At 38.7% G+C, this 13818-nt stretch overlaps 1 protein-coding gene across 2 annotated transcripts in view; it reads right to left on the reverse strand.

Moving 5' to 3' along the window:
* Positions 1-13818, reverse strand: part of NIPAL2 (NIPA like domain containing 2) — a 74272-nt gene that overhangs the window by 24184 nt on the left and 36270 nt on the right. For both annotated transcript variants that reach the window (XM_033438228.2, XM_004275352.4), the window contains exons 4-5: positions 12885-12944; positions 384-505 (exon numbers count right to left, since the gene is read on the reverse strand). In XM_033438228.2, coding sequence (XP_033294119.1) covers positions 384-505; positions 12885-12944 — 182 coding nt within the window. The remainder of the gene's footprint in view (positions 1-383; positions 506-12884; positions 12945-13818) is intronic.

A 13818-nucleotide genomic window follows, 5' to 3' on the forward strand; every position in this document is an offset into this window, starting at 1 on the left:
AGGGAATACCTATCTTGGATAAAATTCAGTGAAGTAAAATATGTCTTCAGGTACTTTCCTTTGACCTGGGAAAAGAGGTTTTTTGTTTGTTTGTTTTTACTCTGAATTGTCCTAAAATATGTTGCTCTGGAATTTGCCGGATTAAATTCCATTAAATTGTGGAAATTGTTCCAGTGATAGGTCACCCCCAAGGACAGAACGCCTGGGAAATGGGGGTGCTTTTATTTAGTGTTTGAAATACTTTAGTACTGGTCAAATATATTTACATTTTAATGAGATATTAATGCTGAGAAGAAAAGATTATATTAGTTTTCCAGCATCTGCGTGTACCAGTGGTCTAGATAATATTGCCTCTGTAACAGTAAAATTTTTAGAATTCTTACCCCGTAGGTCATGAACTGCCAGCCAACAAAGGAATACTGTACTGTTCTTGCAGAGATATCCTGAGTTATATTTGGAGCAAAGTTCACCAATAAATATGTTCCTGCAAATGCCAGTGTCATACCTTTAAATAAAATTGAAAAGACAAACAAGTTGAAAAGGGACATTTAAGCCTTTTTGTTTATGTAAACATTACCTATAGACTAAGCATTACTCGTAAAGGTCCATGTCTATTAAAATGCGATTCATCAAACCATCCCCAGATAGCATCATGCATTCACCCAACGGCATTACCTTTAAAGGGGGATAAGGGCTAGGGAATGGATGCGGTAGGACATAAATTCTGATTTTTCTCTGTTGTTCCAGATGAATCCTGGCTTCTTCAGAGAAGCGTTCCTCAAAGATGGGGAAGATCAGAACGCATGCATATGGAGACATGAAAACACATCCAACCTGGCTGTTTGTTTCCACATGGACCAGTAAGTGCACAATGAAGCTAGATCCATCTAGATCTAGATGGCAGAACCCAGAGAGTGTGGAAATCTATCATCTGATGATGATCTACTCTGCACCTAGTCATCTTTGGGTCCTTTACACACACAAACTTAGGTATTTTACACTTTGAAACTCTGGTAAATGAATACCTTAATCATTGCCATTTATTGGAGTCCTTTTAGCAGAAATAACGGAGGTGAAAGATGACTCTGCTCTAAGATTTATTTGATCCAATTTAAAGTCTAGAATTCCAGGGATAGCTTGGTAAAATACCACACAATAAACCTATGTAGGAATGTGTTACTGTCATCACCTTAACGTTACTTATACTGTAATAATGGAGGAAGGGAATGTGTGGGGGAGGAGTGGCCACAGAAGAAGGGGACTTGCCTTTCCAAATAACATGGAAAACTGCTTATTTATTAATAATTAGCAGCCTGAGAAAAACTGGTTTATGTAGCATTTTTCAGATAGCACACATGAAAACATAATTCAACCTGTTTCACCATTGAGGTCAGCATTGTTGTGTATATAATTTACAGCCAGCATTCACTCCAACCTGAAACAATTTGGTGTGTCTATAAAATCTCACAATTTGAAGACATCAATTTCCTGTTGCTCTTAACCAAATGACTTAGAGTTTTGAACTCTAGTTTCTGAGAATTCATTTGATTTTTTACACAAGCTGGACAATAGCTATTCATGGTATTGTAGGACCTATAAAATAAGCTTACTCTAATGCAACAATTTATACTGTAATACTTTGTGAATACAGAAATCACATACACAATTTTAAAAGGTATTTTCTAATGAGAATTTTTTAAAAGAAAACAATATACATTATTAAGCATTTCAATGAAAGGAAAATAATTAAAACCATACATAAGAACCTGGAAAAAATTATTGGTCAGCTCTGTCCTTTCTTAGGAAAAAAAAAAAAAGAATTTAGAGAAGAGCTAACACCTATCCTTCTCAAACTCTTCAAAAATATAGCAGAGGGAGGAACACTCCCAAACTCATTCTATGAGGCCACCATCACCCTGATACCAAAACCAGACAAGGATGTCACAAAGAAAGAAAACTACAGGCCAATATCACTGATGAACATAGATGCAAAAATCCTCAACAAAGCACTAGCAAACAGAATCCAACAGCACATTAAGAGTATCATACACCATGATCAAGTGGGATTTATTCCAGGAATGCAAGGATTCTTCAATATATGCAAATCAATCAATGTGATACACCATATTAACAAACTGGAGGAGAAAAACCATATGGTTATCTCAATAGATGCAGACAAAGCTTTCGACAAAATTCAACACCCATTTATGATAAAAACCCTCCAGAAAGTAGGCATAGAGGGAACTTTCCTCAACATAATAAAGGCCATATATGACAAACCCACAGCCAACATCGTCCTCGATGGTGAAAAACTGAAAGCATTTCCACTAAGATCAGGAACAAGACAAGGTTGCCCACTCTCACCACTCTTATTCAACATAGTTTTGGAAGTTTTAGCCACAGCAATCAGAGAAGAAAAGGAAATAAAAGGAATCCAAAGAAGAAGTAAAGCTGTCACTGTTTGCAGATGACAGGATACTATACATAAAGAATCCTAAATATGCTACCAGAAAACTACTAGAGCTAATCAATGAATTTGGTAGAGTATCAGGATACAAAATTAATGCACAGAAATCTCTGGCATTCCAATACACTAATGATGAAAAATCTGAAAGTGAAATCAAGAAAACTCCCATTTACCATTGCAACAAAAAGAATAAAATATCTAGGAATAAACCTACCTAAGGAGACAAAAGACCTGTATGCAGAAAACTATAAGACACTGATGAAAAAAATTAAAGATGATACAAATAGATGGAGAGATATACCATGTTCTTCATTTGGAAGAATCAACATTGTGAAAATGACGCTACTACCCAAAGCAATCTACAGATTCAATGCAATCCCTATCAAACTACCACTGGCATTTTTCACAGAACTAGAACAAAAAAATTCACAATTTGTATGGAAACACAAAAGACCCCAAATAGCCAAAGCAATCTTGAGAACGAAAAAAGGAGCTGGAGGAATCAGGATCCCTGACCTCAGACTATAGTACAAAGCTACAGTAATCAAGACAGTATGGTACTGGCACAAAAACAGAAAGATAGATCAATGGAACAGGATAGAAAGCCCAGAGATAAACCCACACACATATGGTCACCTTATCTTTGATAAAGGAGGCAAGAATATACAGTGGAGAAAGGACAGCCTCTTCAATAAGTGGTGCTGGGAAAACTGGACAGGTACATGTAAAAGTATGAGATTAGATCACTCCCTAACACTATACACAAAAATAAGCTCAAAATGGATTAAAGACCTAAATGTAAGGCCAGACACTATAAAACTCTTAGAGGAAAACATAGGCAGAACACTCTATGACATAAATCACAGCAAAATCCTTTTTGACCCACCTCCTAGAGAAATGGAAATAAAAACAAAAATAAACAAATGGGACCTAATGAAACTTCAAAGCTTTTGCACAGCAAAGGAAACCATAAACAAGACCAAAAGACAAACCTCAGAGTGGGAGATAATATTTGCAAATGAAGCAACTGACAAAGGATTAATCTCCAAAGTTTACAAGCAGCTCATGCAGCTCAATAACAAAGAAACAAACAACCCAATCCAAAAATGGGCAGAAGACCTAAATAGACATTTCTCCAAAGAAGATATATGGGCTGCCAACAAACACATGAAAGAATGCTCAACATCATTCATCATTAGAGAAATGCAAATCAAAACTACAATGAGATATCATCTCACACCAGTCAGAATGGCCATCATCAAAAAATCTAGAAACAATAAATGCTGGAGAGGGTGTGGAGAAAAGGGAACACTCTTGCACTGTTGGTGGGAATGTGAATTGGTACAGCCACTATGGAGAACAGTATGGAGGTTCCTTAAAAAACTAAAAATAGAATTACCATATGACCCAGCAATCCCACTACTGGGCATATACCCTGAGAAAGCCATAATTCAAAAAGAGTCATGTACCAAAATGTTCATTGCAGCTCTATTTACAATAGCCAGGACATGGAAACAACCTAAGTGTCCATCATTGGATGAATGGATAAAGAAGATGTGGCACATATATACAATGGAATATTACTCAGCCATAAAAAGAAACGAAATTGAGCTATTTGTAATGAGGTGAATGGACCTAGAGTCTGTCATACAGAGTTAAGTAAGTCAGAAAGAGAAAAACAAATACCGTATGCTAACACATATATATGGAAGTTAAGAAAAAAAAAAAGTCATGTAGAACCTAGGGGTAAGACAGGAATAAAGACACAGACCTACTAGAGAATGGACTTGAGGATATGGGGAGGGGGAAGGGTAAGCTGTGACAAAGTGAGAGAGTGGCATGGACATATATACACTACCAAACGTAAAATAGATAGCTAATGGGAAGCAGCTGCACAGCACAGGGAGATCAGCTCGGTGCTTTGTGACCACCTAGAAGGGTGGGATAGGGAGGGTGGGAGGGAAGGAGATGCAAGAGGGAAGAGATATAGGAACATATGTATATGTATAACTGATTCACTTTGTTATAAAGCAGAAACTAACACACCATTGTAAAGCAATTATACTCCAGTAAAGATGTAAAAAAAAAAAAAAAGATAAGATAATTGTTCAATATTACATTTCTAGGAAGAAGGGATTTAAAAAACCACTTTTCTAAACTTGGTATAGTAAAGTAGAATAAACACATTGAATACAATTTCAAAGTCTCAGAGACTTCCAATTTACTTTTGTGAAATCCAGATTTCTTATCTATACTGAGTTCCTCTGCCAGTCATTTCTTTATCTCATCTAACTGTATCTAGTGTCAATTAAATTTCCTTTTTAGAACATTTAGTTTTGAATGGGTAACACACGCGTATGGTAAAAAATTCTAAAGCCACACAAGAGGGATCAGTGAAAAGTTAAATCTCTCTCACACCCTTGGGGCTCACTAGGTCCCCTCCTCAAAGTTAGCTACTGCTGCTGGTTCTTGAGGTTTTCTTTTCAGAGATGTTTTAGGCAGGTGTGTGTGAGAGTGCATGTGTTTTGATTTTTTATGCAAATGATAATAGCATATTATACACACTTTTCTGTATCTTGCTATTTTTCTACTTAACAGAACATCCTTGGAGAATGTTTCACATCATTATATGTAGGGTGGCCTCATTCTTTCAGAGTCTGCATAGTATTCCATTTTGTGGAGGCAGTCTTATTTCCAATATGGTCTCTGTTTCACATCCTGACACATCCCTCCCTGTTTCACATCTGCTTCCACATTTGCATACTGTGCCCATTTCCACCAATGTAGATCTTCACTGCATTCCAAAACTCCTTAAAAACAAATAAAATGACTGACGGTTTTCCAATTATCCTTTCAAAGTACTTTTTCACACGTGTTATCTCATCTGTACCTCATGTCACTGCAAGACTAGTGAGTAACTCCATGGCAGCTCAGGAGGTCATATATTCTTTCTTCTTAAGAATTTTAATTTCAGCAGCTTCCGACATTTACAAAGGCAGTTCTGGATAGCTGCTACCTGTCATTTTCTTGTTTCTTTGGTGTCATTTTAATTTTTCTGTGTGATTTACTCTCTGCTTCATGAGTCATGTGCACATTAACGTTAAGTGTTTAAAAGTGTCGAAGGTAGCCATTAGCAAGTCCTTCAATAAATTTCTGTAAAACATATTTGCATCCCACCTTTTTCTAAAAGCGGCATGAAACATCAGTTCCTGTTATTTTTATTTCAATAAAGCCACAAATATTCCCTCTTTTGAAAGGCGCAGATTTCTGACTTAGGAAACTTGCTAGTTTACCTTTTGTTGGCCCATTTGACCAAAGGAGTACTCTGGAAGTATAAGATCCTAAAGGAAAGAAAGCAGCACTTGACATGCCCTTGGCCCAGGGAAATGGTTAACTGTCAGGTCAAGACCTGGATAGGAGAAGTCTAATCCAAGCTGAGACCAGCTCCACAGAATTCAAATTTCACTGCTACCGTTAGCTGGAAGGGCCCAGGCAAGTTGTTTATCCCTCTGTGATGCAGTGTCCTCATTTCTAGGTACAAATTAACTTATCATACCTGCTAGACTCCAGGAATTTGGCTCTGCAAGAGGCCAGTCTGGAGCTGAATATGTTTGAAAGCTCATCTGGAGACCTGATGTGACAAAGGACCCTGGGACAGAGCCAACTTAGGATGCTGACTACCAAGGGTCAAAGACCATCTGAGTCAAGCTTCAAGCTTAATCCAAACTTGTATCTCTAATATTGTAGTTTAGGGAGACTAGGGACTGTCCCTGGGGCTGTCTCTACCGGGTTAACAACTCAATTTGAGAAGAGAAGGGCAGGATAGGAAGGACTTGGCTGGCATCTCCTGACTGCCTAGTGAAGACTTCTCTCCACTGGTCTTAAAAGAAGGCAAAAAAAAGCAAAGGACGTAACTGAGAGAACACAGACAAGAAGAAACACTACCAGCGCTATGTTTGCTACCCACTGCTAACCTCAGGGAACTGGTGCACAAAGCACCAAGAGCTGGCTATTGGAGGGGACCAAAGGTGGAGCAGTCGGGCAGCAGTGGGTAAGCTGCAGGTGGGGCTCAACCATGGGATGCTGGACACGACCCACGATACAGGGATGTGACCTCATCTACCACCCTCATGCCCAGACCTGCAGCAAATACATTTTCTCATCAAATATGACTCAAGTCACATAAAAGTCTATAATGATCTGATGGGAGTTTCAGATTTAGCTTGATACAGTACACAAGTATTAATAAAATCTCTTCCTATAAACTTGTCATATGTACAAAGCAGGGAAGCAAACTCATCCCTGCTCTTTATAGTAGACAGACTAGGTATCCTGGGAGGGCAAAGGAAGGTATCATTCTTTTTTTTTTTGCGGTACGCGGGCCTCTCACTGTTGTGGCCTCTCCCGTTGCGGAGCACAGGCTCCGGACGCGCAGGCTCAGCGGCCATGGCTCATGGGCCCAGCCGCTCCGCGGCATGTGGGATCTTCCCGGACCGGGGCATGAACCCATGTCCCCTGCATCGGCAGGCGGACTCTCAACCACTGCGCCACCAGGGAAGCCCAAGTATCATTCTTTTTAAGTGATGTTCTTAAAACTATAGATTTCATAGACAATTGTGGCTGACATGAGAGTTATATTATGATCACTGTCATACAGAAATGTGATGATAATAAGAACTATAATAGTAATAGCTAATACTTAGCACAATTCTAAATGCTTTATACACATATAATAATTCTTACAAAAAAGCCTGCAAAAAATAACTATACCACCATGTTACTATACTAACATATACTATATGTACATTATGTATTATATAATATATAACATTGGATACTGTTAAAGTATTACTAGCCACATTTGACACAGGAGAAAATTGAGTCACAGAGGGAATAACTCTCTTGACTGGGATTTTCTAGCTAAGTGGAGAGCTTGGATTGGACCTTGGTAACTTATTCTCAGTGATTACACTCTTCTACCTCTTGTATGCACAATGGACCAGAGCTGATGAACGGACACCTCACGGCTGTCCTTCACATTGTAGTCTCAGTGAGTGGCACCCAGGAGTTGTACTGACCATAACCTGAGGCTGGATGAAGCATCCCCACTGGGGATAGAAGGAACTGACTCCTCCTGGCAGTGGTCCCTGGGGTCCCTGACTGGCCCTGAGGTTCCTTTAGAACAGTGTCTCCAAACTGGTGTTCCCTAGAACCCAGTTTCATAAGATGGACCCTCCACCAAAAAAGGTCTCAAGTCAAATCTATTTGGAAAGAGGTGAGTTAAACCAGGTTAAATGGTTCTTTTACTGGAAGACCCCTGAGATCCTCAGTGTGTTAGTGTTCATTGTGAATCTCCTTAGGGAGGATATGGCTGTAATATTTTCTAAACATATTTGACCATTTATATCATCCTGAAGTAGTGTTTTGAGGAATGTTTTATACTCTGAGAAATGCCTGACATTTAACTGGATCCAGCTGTGAGAATGCAGCCTCTGTTTCAAGAGGCTACTGAAGTTCTGTTGCAAAAGTCTCCTATAGATACTTGTGGACTGAAGTTGAAATATAAAAGTGGTGGAAGGGAAAACAGCCTAGAATCAGGCTTCTCCTTATGCTTCTGTTCACCGGCATCTCCAACCTGCTGAGTTCCTCACCTGTGCAAGCCTTGGATTCTAGGGTCTACTTGCACAGTTCTTCCTCAACTGACATCTGATTTCCCAGCCCACCCTTCTCCTTAAGTAAGACCTGAAATCTCGTTTAGTTTTGTCCCCACTCTCTGGCTCAATGCCAGCTAGTGTTAACCGCCTTTTAGCTAGCTTCTGGAATCTGGCTTGACCTGACTTCTGGTAGCCATAAGAGTTTTAAAAATTCAGCTAACCTGATGTCACCCAACACTGCTGGCTGGTTCTCTTGGAGCCTGCTATATGCCTCCTGATCAATGGGGGTCCAGCTATTGCTTTTGTGGGTTACCAGGAGTCACAGCATAAACTGGACCTCTTAACACCAAAGGATGCCTTCCCCTCAGTACAATCTTTCCAGATTCCCTAGGCTGAAGGCAGCTAAATCCTGAAGGAGCCCTGGATTGGGAAGTCTCAATAATATAGTGAATCCAAATGGTTCTGAATCTAGCATCAGAAAGTCTACCTTTCTTGAGGCAGTTTTAAGACCAAATAGCCAATCTGTCCTCTCAACCAGAAATGATGGTTCGTTTGGCTAGATCTGCATTCTAGATACTGGCTTCAAACCAAGCTGACCTCTGGTGTGGGAGTAGGAAGGAAGGAGGTGGTTTTTGTCTCACTATTAATCTCTTGACGTTCTATCTGGGGAAACCATTTATAGGTGACTTGAAATAATCAAGTTACTGGTCTCTGGAGAGTGCTGATGAATTGACTATAATTTTTCTTTTTATGATGACGCTATCTGGATTAAATCAACTAGGATCTCACAGACTATTAGATTCAGGATTTTTGATGACTAAGGGCGAAGAGGGGGAAAATACTATAATTCTGGCTGCTTGAAGGGGAGAGAAATTTGGTGCTTTTTAGAGGAAAAATAATCATTAAAATAATTAAAAATTATTAATCCACTAAGAATCAGAGCACAGTCCAAAACCTGTCATTGAGTTAATAATAGTTGGCGATTCCTTTCAGACATAACTTTTGTGAGGTCATTTTTTGAGGCTAGTGCTGAAATGCTTCATAGCCACAGAGCAACATTTGGCAATAAATTAATTCAGCTTGTTTCCACATGGTCCAAAAAAATCTTCATTTGTTCCATCATGAAAAACAAACTTTCATTTGCTTGAAGCAGGGAAAAGTAAATGATTTTCTTTTGCACATTTTGACGATTTAGTTTTTAGCATGCTTATATGTTAATCTTTCAAAAAATGCCATTAACTACTCTTTTCCCTGTTTGATTTTAGTCCCTGTAAAGAAAAAAAAGCATTTTTAGCTTTTAACGGAAAAAGCCAAATTTTCTCAAGGCAACAGCAATACAGGCCCAAAGAAAATACAGGTGACTTAACACATTACTGAGTACGGTTGGGGAAAAGTCCTTCCCCAAGCATGAAATGGGTTATTACATCTTATATCATGATAATCGTATGATATTGCTGTTTGGAAGCATGGGTATGGAATTGGTGACTAAATCCTTTCTTATTCCTGTGACTCTAGTTTCAAGTCAAGAATTGATCACTTTTAATTACAGTATGAAACAAATGTGACATCAGACATATCCCTGCTCAAAAAGCATTAAGTTAAAAGGCTAAAAAAACTCAGCCAGAGTTGTGCGAAATGTTACCTGGATTGCTAAAGTTCATTAGAATATCCTAGTCAAGGTTTCCTCTCATGAACCAGTAGTGGTGGGTGGTGGTGTTAGTAATAAGGATAATAATAGCTGACATTATTGAGGACTTATTACATGACAGACCCCGTTCTCAGAGATTTACATACATGAACTCATTTAATCCTATGAGATAGGTAATACTTCATTTTAAGGTTGAGGAAATGAGGCTTAAAGAGACTAAGTAACTTAGCAAAGGTCACATAGCTCTCTGACACTTGAGACTTACCCTCACCCATTATGCTATAGCTAAATCAGGCTGCCATTATTAGAACACCGGTCCACCACTGACTAACTATTTGACCTTGGTTAAGTTACTTAACCTAAGTATCAGTTCTATAAATGGATTGTTCCTACATTTAAATGAGGTGGTTCATGTAAAACACAGTACCTGAAAGGGGTAAATATTTGATAAATGTTGACTGTTATTAAAATAAGAGAAATTAGCAAAGAATTAATAGAGGATTTTGTTTGTTTGTTTTTTGCGGTACGCGGGCCTCTCACTGTTGTGGCCTCTCCCATTGCGGAGCACAGGCTCCGGACGCACAGGCTCAGCGGCCATGGCTCACGGGCCCAGCCGCTCCGCGGCATGTGGGATCTTCCCGAACCCGTGTTCCCTGCATCGGCAGGCGGACTCTCAACCACTGCGCCACCAGGGAAGCCCTAATAGAGGTTTTTGTTCGTGTTTTTTTTATGTGTGTATGTGTGTGTGTTTCCTATTTCTTATGTTTTAGTATTACCTCTTGGTAATGAAGTTGATCACAGAAATAATGCCAATTTTATTAACAGGGCTTTACATTTCTCAAAGTGCATGTATCAATTATCCAATGTGACCCTTAAAACAGTCTTCTAGGGACTTCCCTGGCCGTCCAGTGGTTAAGATTCCACGCTTCCACTGCAGGGGGCGTGGCTTCCATCCCTGGTTGGGGAACTAAGATCCTGCATGCTGCGTGCCGCGTGCCAAAGATTAAAAAACAAAAAAACAAACAACCCCCTCCCCCCAAAACAGTCGTCTATATTTGTCAGCAAACTGAGGCTTAGAGAAGTTAAGTAATACGTTGGCCACACAGTTGATAGCAGAAGTTGAATACAGATTTGAACCCTTGAGAGTGAGTTTAATTTATATCCTTTGATGTCGAGCTAGTATACTGCTTTTAGCAACGTTTAGTTGGTCGGGTTTTCTAAGTATAAAATCAAATCATTGGCACCTATTGATATTTCTGTTTCTTCCCTTTCTATAGTTATGACTTGCCTTAATTTTTTCCCTAATCCTCATTGGCAGTGGTTGTAGTACAGTATTACATAGAAACTTGCCGTACTTTTTTTGTACCTTTGTCAACACTTCTCGTGTTATTCCCTCTGTATGTCTTTCTCCAAATGCTTGGATGTGGCCCATGGCTGTCCTATTCAGCTGTCAGAACTGATTCAAATGGAACCTCTGCTGTAGAAAATTCTCTCTGAGCTTCCCAGCTAGAGTAATCTCTCTTTATTCTAAACTAGTGGTTCTCAACCGGAGGCAATTTTGCCCCCCAGGGGAGATTTGACAGTGTTTGAAGTCATTTTTGGTAGTCATAACTGGGGCAAAGTGTGCTACTGGTATCTACTGGGTAAAGGCCAAAAGGGATGCTGCTGAACACCTTACAACGCATAGGACAGCCCCCTAGGATGAAGAATTATCCAGCCTAAAATGTTAGTAGTGCTGAGGTTGAGAAACCCAGCTCTAAACTAAAGGCTCAAGGCATTATGATACATATTATCTTCTGCTTTGAAAAAAATGTGTTTTTGTATATATTTTATCATTGACTGTATTATCTGAAGGCAGGGATTCTGTCTTAATCATCTTTTTATCACAAGGATTCACGATAATTGGCAAGTTTTCCTTTACATCCATCTGAATTACCTCATTAAATACCTTACATTTATTTAAACATTAACCAACCATTAACTACAAAAGATGACATATGTTAGATTAAATGATTTAAAGTTCCCTAAGACTTTTGATAAATGAGAAACATAATGTGGGACCTAGTTGTTTTAATCTATAAAACTCAGGCATTGCTCATTCTTATTTCTGATTCCATACCACCTCCCCAAATGAGTCCATAAACAGTACAAAAAAAGAGTACAGAAAAATAATATATTTGAATTCACATATGAATGCATTTGGAAAAACATTTTAACCATGAAAATTTGACAATGTTGACTAAAAACTCCACTAGCAGAATCAAACCAAGGAGGAAAAAGAAAAAGTGAAAACTCTTTCAAGACACTAGGCTCAAGGGAAACATGATCAGGGAAACAAATGTTCAACATACCAACACTGGTGTCACATTTAAGCTCAAAATTTTTTAAAAATGATCTTTTTGGAACTGAGCAGACATAGATTTATTTAAAGTTTCTAAAGTATTATACTCATTATCATATGTCAGCAGTAATTCAGACAGGATTTTGTCAAGGAAGAAAATATGAAGCTCTATAATTCTTCTCACTAATGATATTTCCAACTAGAGGTAGAAGATACGATCAATATGTGATGACTTTGCCATATAGCGGAAATCTTTTACAGCCAGGAAGGCTACTGTGATTTTCCATTAATAGCTGTATTTCTAAATAAAATTTTGAAGATCAACATTCTATGTTACTTTTGGAAAGGCTAAATAGAAATTAGGCAGTTATTTGGTGCATCTAATTTTTGTGTGTGGTTTTCATTTTTATGTAGCACTTTCATACAACAATCTATCAAATATGTCCTATGAAGTGGAATACTCTATTAGGTAACACAGATGTTTTCTTGGATTTTATTATGTTCATAAAAATTTTGTAACATTCATAATAATAATACTGTAAAATAATGATTTGCTGTGGTCAATGGCATGGGCAGAGGGTATGATGAAGGTGCATGTATTTCTTGTCAAAGAGCAGATGGCAGTTACAAGATAGAATAATGTTCGCCTCTAGATGAGACTATATCCATTTCAGTAATGTGTTGCCTGTTTTTAAAACACATATTTTTATTGGATAGGATTATTTATTTCCTCATCAAGCAGTGTTTAATTACATGAATTAAATAATTACTTACCTAGTAAATCTGAGGCTCTCAAATTTTCTTTCAGAAACATAACAGAAATAATGGCACTACCTAGAAAGAAAATGGCCATTAGTGGTGTTTCCAAATATAAAAACATATATTATGCAATGCCATTTGAAAGGAGTTAAGTAGTCTTAGGCCTGACTAGCTGTGTCCTGGTCAGAGACACCTGGCGGCTGGGGCTGTGAAGATGGCCTCTTGCCCCTCCTGGTTGAGGATTCATGGAAATTGGCATGGATTACCATGAACCTATGACAGTGACTGGGATAGTGCATGGTATACAGTGAGGGCTTAATATGAGTTTACTAAATGAATGAATGTAGAGAAAAGGAAGGAAGGAAGGAAGGAAGGAAGAAAGGAAGGAAGGGATGGAAAGGCAGAAAGAGATAGAAGGGAAGGAAAGAAGAAAGGATGAAAAGGAGGAAGTCTTAACTTTAAATATATTCCAAACGGAAACATTTCCCATCATCTCCTCCCATAATACCTATTCCAGGGATACCTCTATTGAACACCAGGATCCTAAGACTCCTCCTGGTATCCCCTCTCCTTCACACCACACATCTAACAGGCTACTGGGTCTTTTAAGTCTGGATTTCATTGTCTTTCAAGTCATCCCCTCTTCATTCCCTTGTCATGGTTCAGGTCAGCTTCACCTCAGGCTTAGACCGTTAAAGTAGCTTCCCTCTGGAGCCTCCCATTTCACTACCCCTTCCCCACAGCACTAGGAGTCGTCTTTCCAAAATGGAAATCTAATGTAAAACCACAGCTTTAAAACCTCTTAATGGCTTCTAGCCATCCAGAGACAAAGGCCAAACTACTAAGCATGACATTCAAAGACAGCCGTGATCTTACTCCTGACAATTTCCTTGCCACGTTTGCCCTCGATCTCTTTTATATTCTATGTGCACTCTTACTAAAATAATCG

The sequence above is a fragment of the Orcinus orca genome, chromosome 17, assembly GCF_937001465.1.
Source record: "Orcinus orca chromosome 17, mOrcOrc1.1, whole genome shotgun sequence".
Lineage (NCBI taxonomy): Eukaryota > Metazoa > Chordata > Mammalia > Artiodactyla > Delphinidae > Orcinus > Orcinus orca.